The 22,930-nt window shown below is 47.1% G+C and overlaps 1 protein-coding gene across 5 annotated transcripts in view; it reads right to left on the bottom strand.

Moving 5' to 3' along the window:
* The window catches only part of LOC306781153 (ankyrin repeat and SAM domain-containing protein 1A), a 51,018-nt gene extending 28,088 nt beyond the window's left edge, over positions 1 to 22,930 (bottom strand). For 2 of the 5 annotated variants that reach the window (XM_079273873.1, XM_079273874.1), the window contains exons 1-13: positions 22,452 to 22,927; positions 12,861 to 12,941; positions 12,522 to 12,678; positions 11,584 to 11,646; positions 4,446 to 4,742; positions 3,628 to 3,703; positions 3,406 to 3,507; positions 3,214 to 3,306; positions 2,872 to 3,041; positions 2,537 to 2,599; positions 1,974 to 2,103; positions 1,660 to 1,703; positions 923 to 1,016 (exon numbers count right to left, since the gene is read on the bottom strand). In XM_079273873.1, coding sequence (XP_079129999.1) covers positions 923 to 1,016; positions 1,660 to 1,703; positions 1,974 to 2,103; positions 2,537 to 2,599; positions 2,872 to 3,041; positions 3,214 to 3,306; positions 3,406 to 3,507; positions 3,628 to 3,703; positions 4,446 to 4,742; positions 11,584 to 11,646; positions 12,522 to 12,678; positions 12,861 to 12,941; positions 22,452 to 22,630 — 1,549 coding nt within the window. In that variant the 5' untranslated portion in view covers positions 22,631 to 22,927. Of the gene's footprint in view, positions 1 to 922; positions 1,017 to 1,659; positions 1,704 to 1,973; positions 2,104 to 2,536; positions 2,600 to 2,871; positions 3,042 to 3,213; positions 3,307 to 3,405; positions 3,508 to 3,627; positions 3,704 to 4,445; positions 4,743 to 11,583; positions 11,647 to 12,521; positions 12,679 to 12,860; positions 12,942 to 22,451 lie in introns of all 5 variants that reach the window. The other 3 variants (XM_079273875.1, XM_079273872.1, XM_079273876.1) reach the window with 3 other exon arrangements.

The following is a 22,930-nucleotide window of genomic DNA, read 5'->3' as shown; positions in this document are numbered from 1 at the left end:
CCTGCCACAGAGTGCTGAGGTCTAGTCCCCCGACTGTCCATACACAGGGGGGGGGCTTCAACCACGATGAACATCATGTCCACGGGAGCAGAACCGGCTCAACCAGCTGTCTGTGGGAACCAAGCCTTTAATTAGCTGTCATGCTAGAATCACAAAGTGGTTTTCACATATTAACCAAACTTGTGGTTTTTGTGGCTTTAAAAAAGGGAAAGGAGAGTTTAACTTGAGTCACTAAACACAATATTCAAGGAAAAAGGAAATGAAGGGTAATAATGTAAAATCAGAGAGGGGCTGTGTATCAACAAAAAGATGTCCTCTTAGTGCTCAGGGAGAACTTCTTCTTCACTGTCTGTGCCTTTAAATCAAACAACTTCACGTTAAAAAGAATTAAACAAGTAACCCACAAGTATGAAAATAACTGTCCGGTTCCTTTTCAAAGAATTATTCAATAAAGGTAATCTGCATGTGTGTCTGCAACAAAGAAAAACCCTGAGGCCCGTGCTCCCTTACCTCCACTCCATGCTCGACTGGATGACGTGGCATATATCCAGCTTTAAGCGGGATGGGGCTCTGAGATAGGACGCTCACAATCTGATCGAGGATTCTATTTCATATTGGCAGTGAAATGAGTCTTTTCCACTTGCCAGGGAATGTCAATCAGCCTCGCTCTCCCGACAAGTCAAATCCACTCCGCTGCTCCAGAATGCCAATGGTGCATTCCCCTGGCAGCGCTAATCCAAACCTGCCCAGCTCACCCTGCAAACTCAAATGCATTTCTCCCGTCTCATTGACATGCTTGGCTCTCCCCCCCCCCCCGAGTCTGATGTGTCGCCGTCCGTACTTTCCCACCCCTCGCAGCGTTCGCCAGCAGCAGTTGTTCCTTATTTGGTTACTAAACTCTGAGGAGAGTCGTCAAACTCACCTCCTGCTGCCCGCGGGCTCCCCCGTCCCGGAGGGAGCAGCGTGTCTCTCGTCTTGCTTGGGGCTCTGAGGTTGTTTGGGGCAGTGGGTTTACGCTGAAGTGGGACGGAAAAGAAAGAAAAAAAAAACAGTTTTACTTACGCCCGTCAATCAAATCTTACCCCCCGACCACAAACATCTGCGTCTCATCTGCAGTTACCCCAATGAATGGCTAACTACTCAGCTAGCTTCCAATGGAAGCTTGAAATAAAAGATGTGAGCGGATATTGTGGGCAGCAGGTGGGGCTGTGGGTGTCAGGCAGCAATGACACTAAAAACAGATAACTGGGTGATAAATTGGAAAAGGCAATAAAATAAGATGTGATAGGACAATGAATAAGGCGGGCGGGTTCACACTGACACCCAGTCATGAGGGCCAGTTTAAGACGACGTGGACCTTCTGCTGACATATGACTCAATCTCTGACTGTGGAGAGGCCTTCATCTTCATTATATAACCTGCTATGGTCACGCTCCAGATATGCAATCCAAAGCTGCAGCTGGGATACTGCTCTCTGACCGTCAGAACTCTTTCCATATGGTTTTTTTGTACAACTTGCGCTTACGGAGGTTTTTTTTCACCAAAGGATTGGGTAACTGGCAGCCAATGAAGAAAGGTACAAAAGTATTGTTCAGATTGATGTCGGGGTATAAACGTAAAGCATATGATGAAGGATGAAGGGAGGAATGTTACATTTACCTGAGGTAGGACATTGTTGGAAGACTGTATCGTGGCGTTCTCATCTGAGGAAAAACAAGTTCCAACATAGTTTGGGCAGATGAAAGATTATCTTGGCCATTTCAGAGTGCTCAATATCTCTTTAAAGTTGCAGACACTTGTGATTGTCAGCACAGACATTATGCTAAGAGGAAGTGAAAGTGATGGATAATAAAATCATGTATTATGCATGGCGACATATCGGGCTTTCGAGTCAGACAGACTCCGATTAATCCCGCTGCTATTTCAACAAACGGGCTTTAAAACAGATGGGAAACTAATCATTTGACAATTACCTTTATTGGATTTGGACTCGTGGCCGGGCGGTGGGTGTTTGGTCTGTGCGGTCAGCAACAACTCGTATGTGTGATCCTCCTCCTCCGCCGGCTCTCCTCTCTCGTCAATACTGCTGTTAGTATACAGGGCCTGCAGGAAGGGGACAGAGGGGAGAAAGTAGAGGCAAAGAGGGTGAAAGGGAAATGACTTGCTGAAGCATTCACCAAAACTGGCTGATATTTTAAGACTCTAAATGATTTTTGCAGAAATAAAACTTCCTCAATGTTATTTCAACAAAGCTCGGTCTAAGGTCAGCCCCAGTTGAGGCCAGACAGGTTCTCTGATTTGGTCTCCACCATTTATAAAAAAAAGTGGCTTTCTCAGCAGGCAGATAATCGCTTCCGAGCAGCCCCTGTGACATGTGCATTAATAAACCATGTCCAACCTCTCAGAGGAACTAACGTCTGAAGGCAGTATTCCTCCGTGATTGTCACGCGTGCCGCGCTAAAGACGGCACACGTATGAGAATCCGTGTTGTGACGCGGCGACACGCTTCCCCGGCTCTATGATCGCAGCTCCTCACCTCTGAGCTCACCTCTTCTTCGTGGCCGGGGCCCGGATGCGACGCATGGACCAGCCGATCTTTCTGTCAATGGAATATAAGATGTGATGAATGTACACCTGCTGCAATAACACAAATGAAGAAATGCATTTCATAACCACTCTGTACAGCAAGAAGTGAAATGCTGCAGGGTACTGAGGCCCAGTCATGTGGATGGAAGACCACTATCACCCTCTAGTGGGAGTTCTGCATTCCCTCTCCCATAAAACCCTGCGACGCGCTTATCATGTTGCTTGCGTGCGTTTGTGTGTGTGTTTGTGTGTGAGGGTGGGTTTCAGGTAAACTACTGCACACACCTTGCCAGCTTCGCTATCCGGCCGTCCAGAGTCCCTGTCAGAGGACTTGCCGCTGGTGAGGCTGTCGAGAGAGTGACAAGAGGTGGCTTCGAACAGAGCCTCGTACGGGCTCTCCTCCTCGGGCCTCGGGGCCAGCCTCGAGATCAGCTCGCTCACCTTCTCCAGATCACCTGGAACACGGGTCGAAATGCACAAAGACAAACAAAGTTCTCAGCTGAACAGATGAAAGAAAACCCTCCGTTTTATTTTCCTTCTCTGTTTCCTGTTCAAACTTCGGACTGAACCTCTGTTGCAACAGCTCAAAACCCCCAAACTTTTTAGAACATCTGGTAAGTCGTATACCCTTTCTCCGTGGGCTGGGACTCTCCTGAGGCGGAGGGACTGGTGGAGGGGGAAGGGGAAGGTCAATGTCGGGGGGTTTCCCAGTCATGTGACCTGCGACAGACAAACAGGAGATTGTATCACGGCCGGCAAATGCGGAATGAAGGAGACGCTTCCCCACACACAGCGTTGGTGTTCACATTTCATCCTCACCTAGGATGAGAGCGGCTATCTCTCTGCTCTTCTGGGACGGCATGTCCTTGACAGTGTCCAGCGCTGCCAGGCCCTTCTGGTCGGTGATCTTCACACAGATACCTGACGAATGACAGCCCAGCGTTACAGCATGTGTGGTGTTTTAAATAGACTTTGCAGAAGCTGCGCTAATTAGGAGCAGCGAGCGATTCAGGCGTTGCTTGCGTGGCAGTGAAGTCTGACCTGCACTGAGAAGCCTCTGCACCACATCCGTCTTCCCATACAAGGCAGCTTCGTGGAGGGCACTGCCTTTCTCCGTCTGAGCAGCGAAAGAAAACAGAAGCATGAAGAGGCCAGCGGCAGAGAGAGAGAGAGAGAGAGAGAGAGAGAGAGAGAGAGAGAGAGAGAGAGAGAGAGAGAGAGAGAGAGAGAGTTGAGACAGAGTGCAAACACCAATGTGTGACACAAATCAGATTATCACGAAAATCGAATCTCGTGCTTATTTCCTTCGACTGTTGCCGGATGAATCAGACTGCAGAAGTGCTATTCCAGCACCCACATTTCAGCGAGATCAACGGTGCACATGCCAACTACCGGGGTTCGTGCCCACCGCCCAGTCCACACCTCTACTGAGAACGATGTGGTTGAGAAATCAAAGCAGACCATTTTCCAGCTCAGAGGGCCATGCTAATTGAAAGCTGCAGGATGGAAGGCCTGAAGGACACTGGGTAGACTCTGCATCCTTGACTCAGAGGAAAGGAGGACAGAGTAAAAAGGGGAAAGAGTTTCCAGACAGATGGACGCCACCGTTTGGTTGAGAGTCAGAGCCACGGGGCCCACCAGGGGGAGCCAGGCCCGCTCCGCTTTGATACCGCAGCGGTTCCTTTACAAACGGAGAGCTTAAGAGTTTTACATTTAATCTCACAGCTTTAGTCGGAAGTAGTGAGAGGAAGTGCAGCAAGAACAGATGAAGTTACCCAACATGACTTCGGCCGTGGCAGCACATTAAGACACACTTGCAACCCGAAGCTTTTAAAGTTGACACACAGAGAGACACACACCTCGTAGTTGATGTCCATGCCGGCGTCCAGCAGCACCTCGACCACGGACAGGTGTCCGTTCCGAGAGGCCAGGTGCAGCGGCGTGTGCTTCTTGGTGTTGCAGCTGAGCAGGTTGGGGTGGGCGCTGAGCAGCAGCTTGACCACCCCCAGGCGGCCGTACAGCGCGGCCAGGTCCAGCGGGGCCTCGAACTTGTTGTTCCTCATGGTGGGGTCCGTCAGCTCCTCCAGCAGCAGCCGCACCACCTGGGAGTGGCCGTACTGGGCAGCACAGTGCAGCGGCGTCTCGTTGTCATTGTTCTGTTGGAGGGGTGAACGGGTGAGAAGCAGCACAGATATGCACAAGAAACAAAGTGGCAAACAGAAGTAATGAAGGAGATGGTGTTTGTTAATGAGGAAGAACAGGTGACTCAGCGGAGTCGTGGTGAGGTTAAACCAATCGGTGCATGAGAGCCCGCCACATTAGCAGATCGGAAAAAGGTCATGAGAGAGGCAACGATGAAGCACAGAGTGAAGAATGGGGGGGGGGGGGGGGGGGGGGTATCTGGCAGAGAGGGGACAGGGTGGACCCGGCCGGAGGACTGGCAGACATGCATGGACTAATGAGGACAGGTGCCGGGGACGGTACTGAGTGCCAGAGGCAGTAGGGTGCTAGCAGAGGGGCTGTGGCGCCCTCACAGGTGGGGATTTAACACAGACATGGGGCACTGGGATGTCACCGGCATCACATAGTTACAAAGAGGTAGAGGTAGCTCATTAGTTATGCCATCTATGAGGCACAATCTGACTCAGAAACGCTTTATTGCCAAGTATGTTTGCACATACAAGGAATGTGGCTTGGTGATTGGTGCATGACAATAAACAAACAAACAACATAGAAGTGCGTTGAAATAAGTCTGTTATTAAAGTGTTATATGTCTATTTAAAGTGAAAAGTTGTGCAGGAAAGTGTAAATGTCTGTAATTGAGTGTGGGGTCCCGGGATCACGGGAGCTTAGACAAGGGGAAGAGGTGATGCTTTGCATCATGACTGTCGTTATCGGGTAGCTGAGAGGGGGGGGGACTGCATGAAGTGGCCTGACAGTAACGCACACTCAATATTAATGCGTATTACACACCGACTCGCTCGCATCAGATCAGCAGCCGGAGATGAACTGGTGTCCTTCATGTTAAAAAGGTTCACACAGTGCTCATTCATTCTGTGCAAAAGTGAAACGACTCTCTTCTCAGAAATCTTCATTGTAGAACAACGAGCTAAAAGACAAGCGAACAGCAATTAAAAGCAGTGAACGCAAAGTCAACTCAGTAAGTGGAGCTTATTGGCTGGAATGACTCGCGCGCAGCAACAAGATGTCCAATAGACCTGCGAACCTCCAGACCTGCTGCTGCTCTCCGTCACGAACAGCCAGCAGGGGGCAAAGCCATGCAGCCCGGGAGCTGAGCTGAGAGGACGGGGTGGGAATAGTCTCTCATAATAAAAAAAAGAATAACTAACAGACAACATGGATAGTCAAAGTTCACCCATAAAAACCACTATCCTGTGTGGAGAAGGGAGATGCCATGGGAGTGGCATCACACAGCACAACAAGCACTCAATCTGTCAGGATTTCCAAACATGTAAAACCCGCACAACCCCTCAGCTCTTTGGCTCGAGTCGCATGTTGTGCGTCGAAGGGTGTGGCAGACAAGTCGAGCTTATTGTCAAAGCACATGCTCGGAGAGCCGCTCATTCCAGACACACAGAGCCACCTACAAAGGGCCGACAGCTGGCTTTAAAAAGGGCCCCCACATGGACATGCAAGATGCCAGTTTGGGTGACTCCCAGAGGAACATGCCAGCTGTGCCACTGAAGACAGGACGTCATGTGGAGGGGGGGGGGGGGGGGGGGGGAATGAGACTCTCTTGAAGACCTGGCGCCAGATGGGATCAGCAGGTATCTCCTTGGTTTGTTTGAGAGAGAGAGAGAGAGAGAGAGAGAGAGAACACTGTACTACTCTGGGAAAGCAGGTCACAGCTTGAGCAGAGAGGGATGAGGAGGCGGAGCTTAGAGGAAAACAAAACGACACCTGCCTATCAAAAGAGAGGGGACGCAGAGGCTGGTTGCAGAAAAAACAAAAACAACACTTTTCTCTCTGGTGAACAAAACAAATGGAGGAAGAAAAAAGAGGTCAAAGCAGCGTTTCAATGAGGACTAAACCAAAGCGGCCTCGGCTTTCACTGCCTGGCTGGTTTCCTCAGTCGGATTTGTGCATTTGCTTCTCTTTGGCTCAAAGCACACTCACATGTACACACTCAAGCAAGCCGTCTTTCATCTGTAGTATCATCTGAGTATTTCGATGACTTGGCAAACATACATGCTTAAAAATCAAGCTTTGTTTGATATCCACATACAAACCAACTAAGCTGATTAAAAACAGTAGACATGACATAAGGGGAACTAGGACTGGGTAGCCTGGTTTGAAATTAATTTTAGCAGGCCGAAAGCCCTGCGGCAGCAAAAAAGAAATCTAATTTTAAAACAGTGTTATACTAAATTCATTTGTGGTTTTCAGGGCAACACTTTCATATCGTTATGTAAGAAGGACTTAGTGAGTTCCAGCATGAAGTCTCCCTCTATAAAAGAAGCGGATCAGCCTCATCTCCACATGAGCAGTCAGACAATCGCGTACACTAACAAGACAAGCGCTCTGAAGGCTATTACACAAAATGGCACCAATGACTTGCAGCCTCGCTGGGAAAGAGATTAGAATGCATACGGCACCGCCGAGACTTCCTGGGAAGTTCATGTTTGCATGAAAATCCTGTCTTTACTGTGCCGCTGCAGACCCCATCCCCTGATTTAGACCTCCGGGCATGTCGAAACAAGAAGCGATTAGGAGAACAGAGGATGTTATGATTCTCACAACCTGAAGCCCGGAGACGGTAACACGGTTTGACCAGCGACCTCTGTCACGTGACACGCTGGCTGGCAGCCGAGCGAGGCAGCGGTTACGTCAGCCTGGCCCCTGGTAGTGGTCGTGGTAGTGGTGGGAGGTGGTGGACGAGGAGGACGAGGAGGAGGAGGAAGAGGAGGAGGAGAGGGCTGAGCAGCTGTTGCAGCTTGTGTGCCAAAGGGCTGTCCATGTGGACCGTCAGTATCTGGCATCCTGATAATAACCTACATCTGCACACTATATCGTTGTTTTATTGAAGAAGTCACAGTTGTGTTACTGATTCTATGTATCTTTATGTGTTTTGTCGTGCTGAATATAGTCAGTTATTCGACAAATCAATCGACCGACAGAAAATCAACCGACAACTCGAACAACAATTTAACCGTTCAAAGTTATTTGTCAAAAATGAAAATGAAATGAAAACATTTGCTGGTTGCAGCTCCCCCAATGTTACGTTGCTGCTTTTCTCTTCTCAATCGTGTTTTTAATTGAATATATTTGGGATCAGGACTGTTGGACGGACAAAACGAGTAATCCGAATGACATCATATTACCAATTTTATTTATATTTTATAGAGGAATTACAAATGAAATCATGAATCTTCCAATTGTTAGTTGCAGCTCTGCTTTCTCCATTTGTCAATAACCCTGTAAATATAAGTGTTCTTTCCGTTCAACGCAACAATAATATAATATATTATATGTAATATGTAATAACAAGGCTGACTCTAAAAGTGGACTTTTATTTGGACACGAACATATTCCAGCGTTAACAGACCTTGCTGTCCTGTAATGAGATGAATGTCTAACTGGCTTCCTGCCATAGATTGTAATTCTCTTGACAGTGAACTTATTCCCCCTTTTACAGGAAATATTACTTTTCCACTTCGTAGTCCACTTGACTAAATGGGGCTTTCCAAACATAACTAACCCTGAAGATCTTAGATAACATCTCTGCAACTGAGACTCTCCTCCTCCGGCAACAAATGGCTCCAACTGCCACGTCAGACACACCCTGAAATTTGTTGCAAACGATGAACGCACCCCGATGGAGAATTCCTGGTCCTTCTGCTGAATGACAACACTTCCCCTGAAGGACTCCTCAAATTGGCTTCAGCCATTTTTCTTGGCATGACAGAGACAAGAACAAGTCCCTGAGGACGAGCAGAGAGCAGAAGATAATGGGGGGGGGGGGGTATGATGGTGTGGACACTGAAGTGGCAGACAGAGGGGATAAATGAGCTGGCAGACTGCGGGCGATGCGCCCAGAGGAAGGAAGGGGAAAACTCTGCACTGCTGATAATGAGGTGACCGAGTCTGGAGACATTTATTCTGCTGCTGCCGTCAGAAACTTTTCCAAAGTTGATATTTTGGCTTCATTCTTACTAAGCCTCTTTCAGCACTGATCTCATTCTGTTTGAATTTGTCCAGGGTGATTTACGGAGCATGGTGGAGTTCACTTTAACGGCAGAGCGCCCTGACATCTGAGCCCGGGTCAGAGGAAGTCATCTAAACATATATTGTATGACATGTGACCTACATAGGAAGATGAAGCGAGGGTGAGAGGTGGCGCTATACGAGTCTGGGCAGACTAGGGGCTATATCTTATTATGGAGTAATACACAGAAATGATGGTAATTAACTAAAAAGAGGTCAATGAAGACATTCGTTAACATGGGCTCTACTTCAATTCAGTTTTATCAAATTCAAATTCTGTTTGTCATACAAAATGTTAGTTTCATATGCTGAACGTGCATCTGCAGAGGTGTTAGTTTAGATAATTAGAATGGTGATAATAATAGATAAACCTCAAATGAGATTATTCTTCACAACATATATCATTTGGCGTAAAAGGGAGTTGAACCAGATTATTTTTATTATCAATTAATCTGCCGATTATTTCCTCGTTTCATTGTCTTTAAATATATTTAATCTACAATTGTATGAAACAGAGAAACACGGAAACATCATGACGTTGAACAACGTTAACGTCACCCGAAAAAAGGTGCTTCTATATTTTCTGTTATACGACCAATCGGTTAACAAACTAATCATTTCAGCTTCAGTGTCGACCAACTTGTATTTCAGTAAATTTCTGTTAGCAGGTTGTACTGAACCTGTGTAAGCCCATCATTCAGATGGAGGACTAGTCCAGGTCAGGTCCCCCCACTAAGGTGTTTGAAGGCTCAAAGCAGCCAGGTAAGTAATGAGGAAGTGAGCGCAGAGCCATAATGAATACACATCGGTCTCGCTGGCTTCCTGGACCAGGATGACAGAGAACTGGACCAGTCTGACTCCCTCAGTGTCCCTGAAGGGAACCACTGAAGCCCCGACGGTGAACGAGTCCCGGACGCCGCTTTAAGCCTCAACACACACACACACCGCGCTCACGTCTGGCTCTGCACAAACACCACATCTCCCCACTGGGTCACTCACCACCGCTGTATACCGTGACACTGTTACTATGACAACATCCCACCTCTCCCTCTCCTCAGCAACGCGAGCTCAGAAGCACAAACTGGGAGGTGGGGAGAAGAGGAGGAGGAGCAAACACACCCATTTACAAGCGTGGCACGGGGATCTTTCTTTGATGCAAAGAGAGCCCCCCCCCCCTCCCCCCCCTGGAGTGTGATGAGAGCAGAGGCAGGATGCTCCCCTCCAACTCAAGTCACATGATGCCCTCAACCATGACCACAACCAGAGCATAGCATCCATCTTCCTGATTTATTCATAAGAAGGCTTCAATTATTCACGCCGGTTGACCAGGTAGTGGTCCCCAAACTATCCCGGAAGTGTTTGCATTTAGACAACACCCACAATCTCAGCAGATCAAGAGACTCAATGGAAAAAAGGGCAGTAAGCAGCAATATATATATAATATATAGATGCATTAAAGAAAGCCAGGCTTCCCATCCAAACGCTAAGAAGATGAGTCCAGAGGAAATGCGACAATGTTCAGAAATAGTGTGCGGCCTTATATCTACAGGCCTGTGTGGGATTCCAGCTCCGCCAGCTGAAAACGCAACCATGGAGCGACGGACACGTTCGCACTGCTCACTGCTCTAACTGAGAGGGCGAGACACTGTCAGCGCTGCCGTGTCAGCTGTACAGCCATCCTCCTCGTGTAGACACGCTGTAATTGGGGCTTCTCTGGGAAGCTGAATGCAATGAGGAGGGAGCTCACGGTGGAATATAGAGACGCCTGACAGAAGACAGTATGTGCTCCAGATAAGGAGGAAGAGAGTAAAAGTTGGATCCATCCTCCTGGTCTTTTCCCAGTGGGACTTACTATTTTAAGAGGCTTAATGAGTGCCTGGTTCTATTTTCTATTGACCTCTGAAACAATACAGTGGTGCTCAAATAAATAGTTGGTTGATACATCTCTCAATCAGAAGAATACTGATTGATTTCAACAATAAAAATAATTGTATTATCACTGAACAAAAGTCTGCAGCCATGCTTGCGGCTCTGTGATGTAACTCTTAGGCTCATGGGTGCTTTTAGCTGAATGTGAACAATGCTAACATGCTAATGTTTGGCATGTAATGTTTACTGTGTTCACCATCTCAGTTTGGCATGCGAGCATGCTAACATTTGCTAACGAACTAACCAACACAAAGTACAGTTGAGGCTGCGTTGGCACCAAAGTTATTTAAATTATATATAAGCCAATATCACAGAGGACCTCCTGTAAGCTACATTTGTCGCCTTTCTATTGTTGATTTTATTTTGAATACCATCATGGTCGTTGTAGCTGTAACTGCTAGTGGGGTTTGCTCAGTACATATGCTGGTCGTGTGGTGCCAACACAACTGTACTGCTTCAGGCTGCATTTTATACAAGCTTTCATTACAATTTTGCAAATGTTTTAACATACCTGGTCCCATAAATCACCTCCAGGTTGGTTCAACAGCAGTGTAACATTCAGAAAGTAATAGATGACCTCATGTGGTGGAGGGCATGTTCATCAACATCAAACATCTCAATACATTTGCAGATCACGAGCGAACATGAGCAGGGAAGCCAGAGGACAGGGATCTACCGATAGTCGGTGAAATGAAAAGCCTCCCCTTCATCTCTGCAGCAGAGTGGCCCCCGCAAGCAGCAGCAGCAGCAAACCCAACCAAAGCACAGCGAGACAACACGGCAGCAAAGCAAAGGAGCACTTCAGAGGGAGAGGTCGTTTTTCCGGCAGCACTGTGTACACACCTTGGCATTAATATAGGGGTCAAAGGGCCCACAGCGTTTGAACTCTTTATGGTCTACAGAGCTCTGGGAGGGAGGAAGAGAAGATAGGCCAATGGATTCAGACAAGCAATGACAAAATGAATGGTGATGACAAATGAGTCAAACTAAATAAAGAGGAGAAACAAAAAAATCAGAGTTGGGTTAATGAACAATCAGATGTCATGAACAGGCCGGGAGAAATGACACAACATGAGACAAATTATTTTCGTCTTTTTGCTCCATTTTAGGGCAGCTTGTTTGCTAAAACTGGGAGCCTTTTAGACAACGTCTGTGGAGCTCATAATGGGTCATTTCTCCACATCCCAAAACAGGAAAGACCAGAGCCGGTCCGGAAGCTGTCTTGTGCAGTAAGCAACCAAACTAAATATGAAAACACAAGCGTTAAAACAGTTCAAACGGGGGAGGGCACTTCACACACTAGCATGGCGTCAAAGCACTTCAAATACCACAGCATCACAGTAGAAGACTCTTGATGCAGGTTAATGCACTCTGGTCACCATCTTTTTAACATTCACTTTGTTCAAATATAGTGCAGAGCATGCCATGCTGAACTAGAATCAGAAATATCTCCATGTGGCATTTTATTGCTTGAAATGACCTCCTTACCAAGTGTAAACATTGTTGACTTCCTATGGCTGCTGACTAAACCATTCAAAATATAATTGTTAAACTTCAAAAAGGTCAACAAGTGTGCTGAAAATCAAAACTTTCTTTACTTTAAAAGACAACCTAATACATCTTCTGCATACACAAACTCCCACGATCACATGTCACAGATTGGAGAACAAATCAATTTAGTAACGTTTCACAACTCATGATATTATCAGCATGGTCAATGGGGTTAAAACCAAAAAGTGACACACACACACACACACAGAAGAGCTAACGCAGTGGCAGACCTGCTCGTTGAGTCTGGGGTGTGAGGGTCCTTGGTGAATGAGCAGTTTGACGATGTGTTCGTCTCCCTTCCATGCAGCCAGATGGAGCGGGTAGCAGCCCTTGTTGTCGGCGATGTTGGTCAAGGCCTCGTTTCGTAGCAGCGCCTCCACCACCTCGCTGCAGAGGAAGGGAAGGGACAGGGGCCGAGAGTATGAACCACACCAATGAATACGCACGCGGCCATAGCAAACATCCAGCCAATAGCTTTATTTCCCCAGTGGGACCTCATTAAACACACAAAGACGGGAGCAGAAACGGGCGTTTCTCCCGATTCCCAGAGTTATTTATCACCGGTCTACCTGTGTCCATTTAGGGCGGCGTGGTGGAGAGGGGAGTATCCAGTGCTGTCCACACAATTCACATTGGGGCCTCTCCAGATGCTGTTAAGAATAGAAAGGGTTGTTAGGCTTCCATAACACGACACACACACACCAAACAAACAGCAGCCTATCCTTCTGTAAAGTCTCGAACTGTGGGTGTGACTCTGTTGTGATCGTTATCTCAGGGCCTCAGTCCTCTCGCAGCAGCAAGTTCACATCACACCCCAACCACCCCAACCACCCCCCCTCTCTCTCTCTCTCTCTCTCGCTAAAATATCATGTGAGAGGACAGGAATGAGGAGGCACACAGCAGCAGCAGCATCAAACCAGGAAGTAAAACAGACACTATCAGCACTGATCAGCAGCTACGAGCTAATTCTGTCTTAATTTACAGTAACTACATGCAACGTCAGCCTGATTATTCTGGGCCAAGGCCTCGAAGAAGAATAGGGCTTTTGTTATGCAGTAGGGAAGCAGCAACAAACAAAGCAGGGCCTAAAAGCACTGAAGGGGTAAAGTGTAAGGTAGCCCAGCATTAGCCCAGCACTCTCACTCACTGGAGCTGAAGTCAGCTGTCAGCCCAGATTGGTTTGTTCCTTTTAATTTGCAAAGAGCGCCGTGGTGAGGAGGAAAGAGAACGACGATAGAAGATTGGGGGGGGTGGGGGGGGTGGGAGGGGGTTTAAAGGGAGACTGAGGGAGTCATTTAAGAGGCTAAAGGATGTCTGGTGAGGCGGAGTGCCAGGACTGGGATGTGGGGCTCTCTGAACGACCTCAACACATCCTAAATAAATCATGCGACACAGAAATCCCAGCACGAGTGAACCAAATATCTGAGACCGGAGTCTTTCGCCGAACAGACAGAGAATGGGAGCGAAACCAGTCGGCCTCACGGAGAACCAATCACGAATGGGAGAGAACGCCAAAAGAGTTTTTACTATTTACTGAGAAATCCGTCTCAAAACAAATAGGGGGGGGGGGGGGGGGGGAATCGATACAGCATAGTATCGCGATATTTTGCGTGGCGATATTATGTCGGTACACGGACGCCAAGTATCGATCTTTTATTATATAAACTATTGAAAAAGAATAAAAATAGAATCAATTGCTTTTTCAGTCCACTAGATGGTGCTGAGTTGTTTTCTGGTGAGGTCAGCAGAGGTGCCGGGTCTGCGTGCGTGATTGGTAGGAAGTTGGTCGAAACAAAGATGGAGACATCAGAGAAAGAACTCAGATAAAACATGTTGTTGACACAGTTTTCCTTTGGGGACATAATTTGAAGTTGAACAAAGTAATAAATCGCAATATATGTTATCACAATACTCAGAATATCGCAGTATCGTGAAAGCATCGTGATATCGCAATATCGTGACAATATCGAAGGATCGTGATAATATCGTATCGTGACCAAAGTATCGTGACAATATTGTATCGCGAGATCTCTGGCGATTCCCACCCCTAAAAACCAATGCAAAGTACTGATTTGACGTTCGGATGGCTTCATGAATTATGACTTATGTCCTTTCTATGAATCAAGCCTTTGGAGAGAACTCTACGAGGAAAACGAACAGCATTACGGCCGATTTGCCAAATTCTTTTTTTGCTCACCCTCCTCATATCGGCTTCAGCGCTACTGTTTGACTTTGCTTCACACACACAAGACTATTTTTTGTCGCAGTAATGGTTGTTTTTTTCCTCCCATAATAGCTTTCAGAGCAGCCTGCAATTACACAGTCAGAGCCGTCTCATTAAATAAGTGTCTTAGAGGGCTCTGTAGCCTGCAGAACAATGAGCCTGATAGAGCGCAGACACACAGGGATGCACCACTCCACGAGTCATTCCCAAAGCCATTTACTTCTGACAGCAGGCGCTCTGGGTCTCATCTCAGTCAGGCAGCCATGAGGAAGACATGGGGCATCAAAAAGCAGAGCTAGGAGGAAATACAGTGCCTCGTAAAAGTATGTACCCCCCTTGGGATTCATATATTTTGTTGCATTACGCTACACAAAATAGTCGAATTGTAATGACGAAGACCTTTTTTGATGCATGCCTATGTATACACCCCCTTTGGAGTTTGGAGTTTGGAGTTCGCCAAAAGCCAAAACGTATTTTCTTTTTCTGTAAGAATAAATGCTTACACCACTTTTCAGTTTTTTCATTTCACTTCACCAATTTGGACCATTTAGTTTAGGTCCATTACATAATATCTGACGAAAAAAATCTCAATTCAACAAAATAGGAAATACTTTTGCAAGGCACTGTGGTGGGGAAAGTGTGGCGGGAGGAAATGCTGTGGATTGATAAACTTCTGTTACGAGAGAGGAAGAAAATGTGTGAGCAACGATTAAGTCAGCTCTTTAAGACGTCACGCACACACTTCCTCTCCATTCCTCCCAAACCATAACCAAATTTCTCGTTAAGAGTACAGCAACACTGCCTTGTGCGTGGCCGCTGAACACATCAAAAGAGAAAACGGGAGACAGAAACAGACCTCTAGTTGCTGTCCCAGATAAAGAGTGATGTAACGGCTTACAGCAAAAAGCCCGTAAACAAACTAACATAAACATGAACAGAGCAGCGACCACGACTGAAGAATTTAACAAAATCGGGCATCGGGCAGGAACGACTGCCAGAGTGATGCGAGAAGGCGTGCCGTAGCCGTGGCCACGCAATTAACACGATCTTGTAACACAAACACTGCGTTACATCAACTGCACGACCAAAGGAAAACCCAACAATGCACCACAAACCACAGCATGAGGTCACTTTCTGCTTTCTATATCCGCGATATTACAGCTCTAATCTGGGACACGGGTGTTAATTAACGCTACCACGATCATCGGCACGCAGAGGGAACAAAGATGTCCGCTCATTACAATTCCTCGCTGTCACGGTGAGCAGAGCTGCCTCGTTGTTGTTGCAGCTTTTAAGTGCAGTCCAAGTGTTACGTCCTCGGAGCATTTTTGGCAGCGTGGCGCTCAAGGGCATGAGTCAGAGTGGTGCTCGACAGTCGACAATCCACTTCATCCTCTTACTACGGCTCACCACCAACCCAACTGAGGGACGGGGCTTAGTGGGCCCATAGCAGGGCAATGGGCAAAAAAAAAAAGAAGATTTGGTTTGGTTTGGGAGGGGGCACATTCATGCGAACTGACTGAGGACTTCCTGTATGAAAGGCTGAGCTAATCCTTAATTTCCCAGAGGGAATATCAGCGGGATGAAGCTGGCGTTTGAGAAAGATTCTGGGGGGGCTCTAATACCGTGTTGTACAAAGCCCGGCCAGTACGAGAGGAGGGAGGATAATGACATTTTCCCTCCTTTATGTGTTCTCTGCATTAGTCTGCTGATAAAAAGACGGTCATTTACCAAAATATGTGGTTTTAAAGATAAATCTCCACTGTGTTTTACTCCAGATGTCACGGAGAACAATAATTAAACGCACGAACAGAAGACACTGGAGTCTCGTTCTTTACGCCTTGTCGATTCTCATGTGAAGTGACTGAACTATCTGGTCACAGGACGATACCAGATATTCTGGTCTACGTCTAGACCAGGACTAACCAGAACCACCGGATTCCTTGCATCGCAAATCTTTCTATTGCCATTTAACAACAGCAGGTATTCAAAGTAAATGTTTCCATTTCAGCAGCACGCTACAATATCTCCCATGGAAGCCAAAAGTTATGATCACATGATTATTCATGGAGCCTGAAGGAATAGTCGAGGCACAATTCAAACTTAGGTTTAAGCAAATAATAACCCAGGTGATTGTCAAATAAACAGATTTGTCCTCCAGCCTATTAGCGGTGGTGACAACACTGGGGATTAGTCTCGCCCACGGCACTGAGCCCAGCAGTGACTGGCGCATGCCAGCCACCGTCAGGGAAACTGGGCTTGATTATTATGCATATTGCTGGCGGGTGGTGAAACCAGATGCCCCGCAACCAAACAGCCAACTTTAGCATCTTCTCCTCAGCCGAGAGAGAATGAAGCACCTGCCAGAGGCATCCAGGAATAATCATACATTTATTTCTCTTCATGCTCTCAATGAGCTAAAATCTCTGGCAAGACAGCATGTTGGGATCAAAGACCTAAGACTGTGATAAAGTAGTGCACACTCACAATGAAGGTTGGGGGTCGTGAATATGTACTGTTTTGGGGGAGTTTAACAAGTTGGGCAGCACAGAGAAATAAATCAGGCAACAAACTTCAAATCTTTGGCACAGCGTCAACAAGTCTGTGACTTCATTTCTTGATCATGTGGTTGATGCTTCTGACCATTGATTAACCCTAACTCCCGATTAAGTAAAGCATAAAGCATAACAATTCATGGATGTCTTCACAAAGTTCCATGGCGATCCATCCAACAGTTGTCAAGAGATCTCACCCAAAAGCACAAATATCAACCTCCTGTTGGCCCGACATTAAAAATATGGCAATCTAACGTTAGCTAGCTAACTAGCCAGCCGCTAAATGAGAGAGGTAATGGAGGTAATGGAAAGGAAAGTAATAGAGATGGCAATATGGGAGCTTATTTGCTTATTTTTACTTTTATACGGTTTGCACACGTATAAAAGCGAAGGGGACTCTCCGATAAATTGTTTCCCGTGTGAACATATCGAGGGCAGTGCCGTTACTCTGGCTCCAAGTGCAGCATGTTTGAAGTCTGGAGGTGGAGGTGGAGCGGCGTGGGCTCAGCAGGTGGGCAAGAAGACTGCTGAGAGCAGCAGAGTGGGAGAGAAAGGAAGACGCCAGCCAGCAGGATGAAAACGTCGGGGTCGGGGGTTGCTACCATCCAGCTAACACACATGTAGGACTGCACAGGTCGAGAGAGAGAGAGAGAGAGAGAGAGAGAGAGAGAGAGAGAGAGGGGGTAGTTGTGGTACCTCTTCCTACAAATGGGCTCAACCACCACACACAGAGCTGCACCATAACCTCAGCAGCATTATCTTTCCCCATTTGTCCATTTGTTATTACAAGGCGTTCCGAAAGTGGGGTGAAGTAGAGTTCACATGGACAAGCTCACATGAGACGCAGTAAATGTGTCTTTGTGTTGCCGACATGAGCAACTTTCTGCTTCCTTTAACACGGGAAGCACAGTAAGATGGAAACTACAAAGAAAAGGAGAACCAGGAGACAAAAATGTGTCTGATTAAGCGATTTAAATCATGAAAAGGCCCATTGATGTCAATGGGCCTCATTCACCGTTCCCTTCCTAAGATTGACCTCAGAAAGGTCTACTTCACATTCATGACGTGTTCTTAAACTGCTGAATTGTTCGTACCTGCATTGTTATAATGATGGGTCCCATTGTCCTCTTAAATTGAAAGCACATGCCGGTTGATCCTAATTATCATAGGGAAACGCCCCGCCAATAGAGCATGAGACTGCAGGGCCGTGTGCACGCACAAACTGAAAGGCCCCGAACAAAAGTCGTAAAGACTGCTCTGCTCTTACAACATTAGTGAATGCCAGAATCTACTTGAAAACGGTGTAGATGGGTTTTAAGAAGACATTTCTTCTTCAGAACGGCTGCTGTCCAAAGTTATGATCATCGTCGATTGGCATCCATACAAAACATCGGGAGATTTTCCTCTACAAACTAATTAAGAAACCCCTGACCCACTTGGATGAACTCTATTCTTATCTTACCAGGTTAAACACTGTAGTTGACAGTGTCTGCCCCCCCAACACACACACCCACACATATGTGGAATTCATCACTGCTACCGAGTGCCTTCTCCGACTACACAAACACGGGCCGTAAACAGAACGCGCATCCCAAACTCAGATGCTCCTGGAATGCTAACATGGTGGTGTTCGATTTCCCAGCTACCACTGCTCCCTCCTGGGCTGAACCAGCTACAGTTTCTCTCAGTTCAGAGGTCAACAGTGGGTGAAATGTGACTGCCAGACCTGCTGTTCGGTCTGCTTCTGCCTACCTACGAATGATGTGAGGGTCTCACCGGCACTGGAACAGCGAATAAAACCGCCTTGTTAACGCTGTCTGCCTGCACACAAAGCGGGCAGTGAGACAGTTTGCATGAGCTTTGACAGCTACAGTGAAACCCAGCTAAAGACTGAGGGTGTCAGATTCCCGCTGTGAGCCGGTCATCTGCAGACGCACCATCCCGGGTCCTGCAGTGCACCTTCACACCCAGTGAATTCTACAACAGAGAAGCTGCAGGGACATTTGTTTCGTTTTTAAAAGGACAGTCTATGCAGCGGCTATTTTCCCAGCTCGCACCGATCTGAGAGCGTGGGTCTGCTTGGGAAATTGTGTATGTAATGGGATGGAACGATGTGGAGTCGTGCCCAAGCCGCTTAAAATGCTAAACAAGTCATTACACTGATAGAAATACTTTCCTCTCTAGCATTTAGAGAAAGGCGTCACGTGTTGCGGAGAAAACACATTTCAAGAGGCCTTTGTGAATTCCAAATTTCAATTAAAAATAAAGAAATGAATTAAAAAAGCCCCACTTGTATCAACCAACACTCTAAATAGGTGGTCCAATTCTATCCAAATGACAGCTCAATTTTCTTTGTAATACAAACAAAAAGCCCCAGCATGGTCTTTAGGGACTGATATGAATGTGAAAAGGCATCATTCTACGTGGGACAAAGGACACGGCTGTGATGCTGGGAGACGAGCCCTCATCTGGCTACGCTCTCAGTGTGTCCAGAACTCCATGCATTCCTCTTTTAATTCCCCCTCAGTGGGCCGGCACTTTCTCTGCCAGGGACTTGTCTTACCCCGGGTCTGACCGCAGCAGCTGCCTGTGTTTTGGACAACCTCGTCCAGGAAGTGCTAGTCAAGAGCTCTTCCTGTAGACCTCTGGGATCAAAACGGGGTCTGGGGGCCATAGCAAACACTGAACACATGAAAACCCTGCTAATGCGCGCCTTACGATAAGGCCTCATGTGGACCATTTCACATCTGTAAACATTCCAAACGTGTCCTGCTTTATTTCCTGTGTGTCAATGACATGAGCCGACAGGAAGTACACATGGACCCAAGCCCATGCAATACCGTTTAAACAGACTATAGACACCAGAATGGCTTATATAATTCCAACAAACACTATCAGCTCATCAGGTTTACTTCCCGGGACCCTCCGACTCGAGGAAGCCCCGCCCCAGCTCATCTTGGTGATAATGGAGCGCCGCGGAAAACAAATGTTCGTGGGGGCGGCGACAGCAGCGTCAAAAACATGCCGGGGGGTCAGTGTCTATATTGCGGCAACCGCTGGGATGCAGCCTCCTGGGAAAGCAGACATTCCTCAGAGCAGAGCTGTACACTCGACTGGTTACAACAACAACGCAAGTCCTGACAAGCTCCCCATTCCAGAGCAAGAACACCAACAACCGAGTGAAAACACAACACACCTTCAAAGAACAACGATGGAGCTGAGTGGGTTAGATTATGACATATAGCCTGTTGTTTAATCTGTACATTAAACAGGCTGTTATTGACTAGATTATGAGCATACGGTTTAATATCTCGCTGGAACAGCTCAAAACACAACAATTACGCACCTATTTTGGCTACAGGCCAACTCAAATGACACACATTTCCTGACAGAAATGGAAGTTAAAGGGCTCGTACCAGAGCGGAGTGCAGCAGGAGTGTAAGCAACACACATCCCTTTGTTGACACCTCAAGCAACACAGGCTACACATTGTCTAAAGACAGATCCCACCAATCAAATCTCCTCTGACGGGACTACAGGCCTCACGCTTTACAACAATAGAGGATGATGAAGAAGTTACAGAGCAATGCTGGTGAAGGAAGAGAAAAGGAAACAGTGATTCACTGTGATGTCCCTAAAGCGTATTGACATTTTCATTATGCAAACTAAATCAAACGCCACACACACAACAGCAACAATCCCCCAGAATGCCCCGTGGTCACGGATCTTGCAACCTAGCCAATCATTTCCCAGCGCTATCGTTGCCAAACATTGATTGCGAAAGTCAGAACAGATGACACACAACGGGCTCCTCGGTGCGCCCACAGACCTGCGAGGGAGAGATGGAGTCCGCCTTTGACTGCATGCCATCTCGGAATTGGATTTCCGATTAGAAGGGGTTTAATGTAATTACCTTGAGTACTTGTGCAGTCTGTGCTGAGTAACACAGCCATGCATCACCTCGGGCTTCGCCGTAACACTCGTCCCTTGAATGAAGGTGCCTGGGCTCCCAGAGGAGCAATATCATATTTTGATTGACAGATGTGCACCTGCATGTGTTCAGCATTAAGAATAAGGGGGCGGGGAAGCCACTTGAAGGCTTTTAACATGCTGCACTTAGCCTGGCAATATGTTTGAACATCAAACGTCTACAAGCTATATTTCACTTTGATCTACAGGCAGACATATAAACTACAAAGCTTGTTATTGTCTTTCTCTGAGAGTCCTAATATTGCATACTGGCTGTCTCTGCGAACAGTATGGATGCATGATGAAACTCACCATCATTTTCAGAAAAACATGTTTCGGCCCAGGGTAATTCATAAATCCTGTTGTGGTATAAGCCCATAACTCAGATAACATCTGCAGCGCAAAATGAAACCCAGATCTGTTACATTTCATCCTATTATTCAATATGAGCCAGCAGCTCCCATCTGCACCAAGTTAAAGGCACGGTACACCAATAGACCAAGCTCCCTCTTCATGATACGGAGAGGAATTTGATGCAATCTTACATAATCAACAAAAAAAAAGGGGGAGACTCAGGGCTATTTTAGGGAAAGGTGTCCTGTTTTGACCAGCACTCCAAAATCAGTTGAGGCATCTGCATCTGTGCACAGGTGGGCCTCGTTCATGTGGGCAAGACGGGTATTGTACATTGACTGTAGTTTGCTTTCTTATCTCTAAATCACAACTAATGACGGAGGAGTGACGAGGACAAAAAAGCATTGGTGACGAGCCAAAACCTAGACTGAGCATGCTGAACATGTCTAACCTTACATGGCTGATCTGATACAGATGTGGGAAACCACATCAAACATCTGCCTCACCGAGACACTTCCTCCTGTGACCTCTGATAGATAGAAATGAACACCCGTGCAGATGAAGTGAAGGAACAGGGGTTTCAAATCTCAGGGCTGGTCAAACTATTTGCAGTAAAAAAAAAAATACAATGCTGCTTAAAGAAAATAATAGTCTGGATCTGACAACTGGCTTTCTATTCCACCTCCACCAGTGAGTGTCTAGACTGTCTGTAAGCAATTAATAATGCATCCGTGTTAGTTTTTACAGAGACAGTGGCTGTTTTGGTGCAGATCTCTCTAGTTTAGTTGCATCATGACCCACCAAGGCCGTTTTTGTGTGTGTTGCACATTACAGTACAGCTTACACAGAGCTGGGAGCAAACAAAGAAGCATGCCACTGCTTCTGCGCTGGTTGTGTTTGTTTGGCAATGCCAAAGGGAAGCATCGTGGCTGGTTATTGTGTAGCCAACAGTATTCATGATACTTTATAGAGTACAACAGTAAATGATCAGAGTATACTTGAGAGGGACAGCGCCGCTGGCTGTCTCCCGTTCGGTCGTATCCGCCTCCAGAGCCTACCTGAGCAGACTGGAGAGCGGATGAGAGGAGGCGCCGTGCCCGCCGCTGTTGCCGCTTCCACCGGTCCCTGACGAACCGCTGCCGGTGCCCGCGGACTGTCGCTTCCCGGATAAAAGCTTCTCCACGGCGGCCAGGTTTCCCGTGCGCGCCGCTTCAAGAAGTTCCTGCTCCTTCCCCATCGCGTTTCCCAGAAAATGTATAAATATATATATATATCAGAGGAGGCGCGGGGAAGAGAAGAAAAATTAGGGGGGTAGGTGGGTGAAGGGGAGGGGGTGGAATTCCTCTGCGATCCCCCGTTTTTTCACCCGAACCTTTGGTTATTCCTCAGTACGGAGAGGAAAGGAAAAGCTCCCTCCGCCGCTGGATCCGTGCGTCCCGATCCACGGTGCCGCCAGTGTGTCAAGGAGGAAAAGTTTCGTTGCCGCAGCACGGTACCACCATCAAGCAAACTTCCTCTGACCAGTTCCCCCGAGCCT

Source organism: Melanostigma gelatinosum (genome assembly GCF_949748355.1).
Source record: "Melanostigma gelatinosum genome assembly, chromosome: 8".
In the NCBI taxonomy this organism is placed as follows: domain Eukaryota; kingdom Metazoa; phylum Chordata; class Actinopteri; order Perciformes; family Zoarcidae; genus Melanostigma; species Melanostigma gelatinosum.
This window is presented reverse-complemented; position numbering and strand designations above follow the sequence as displayed.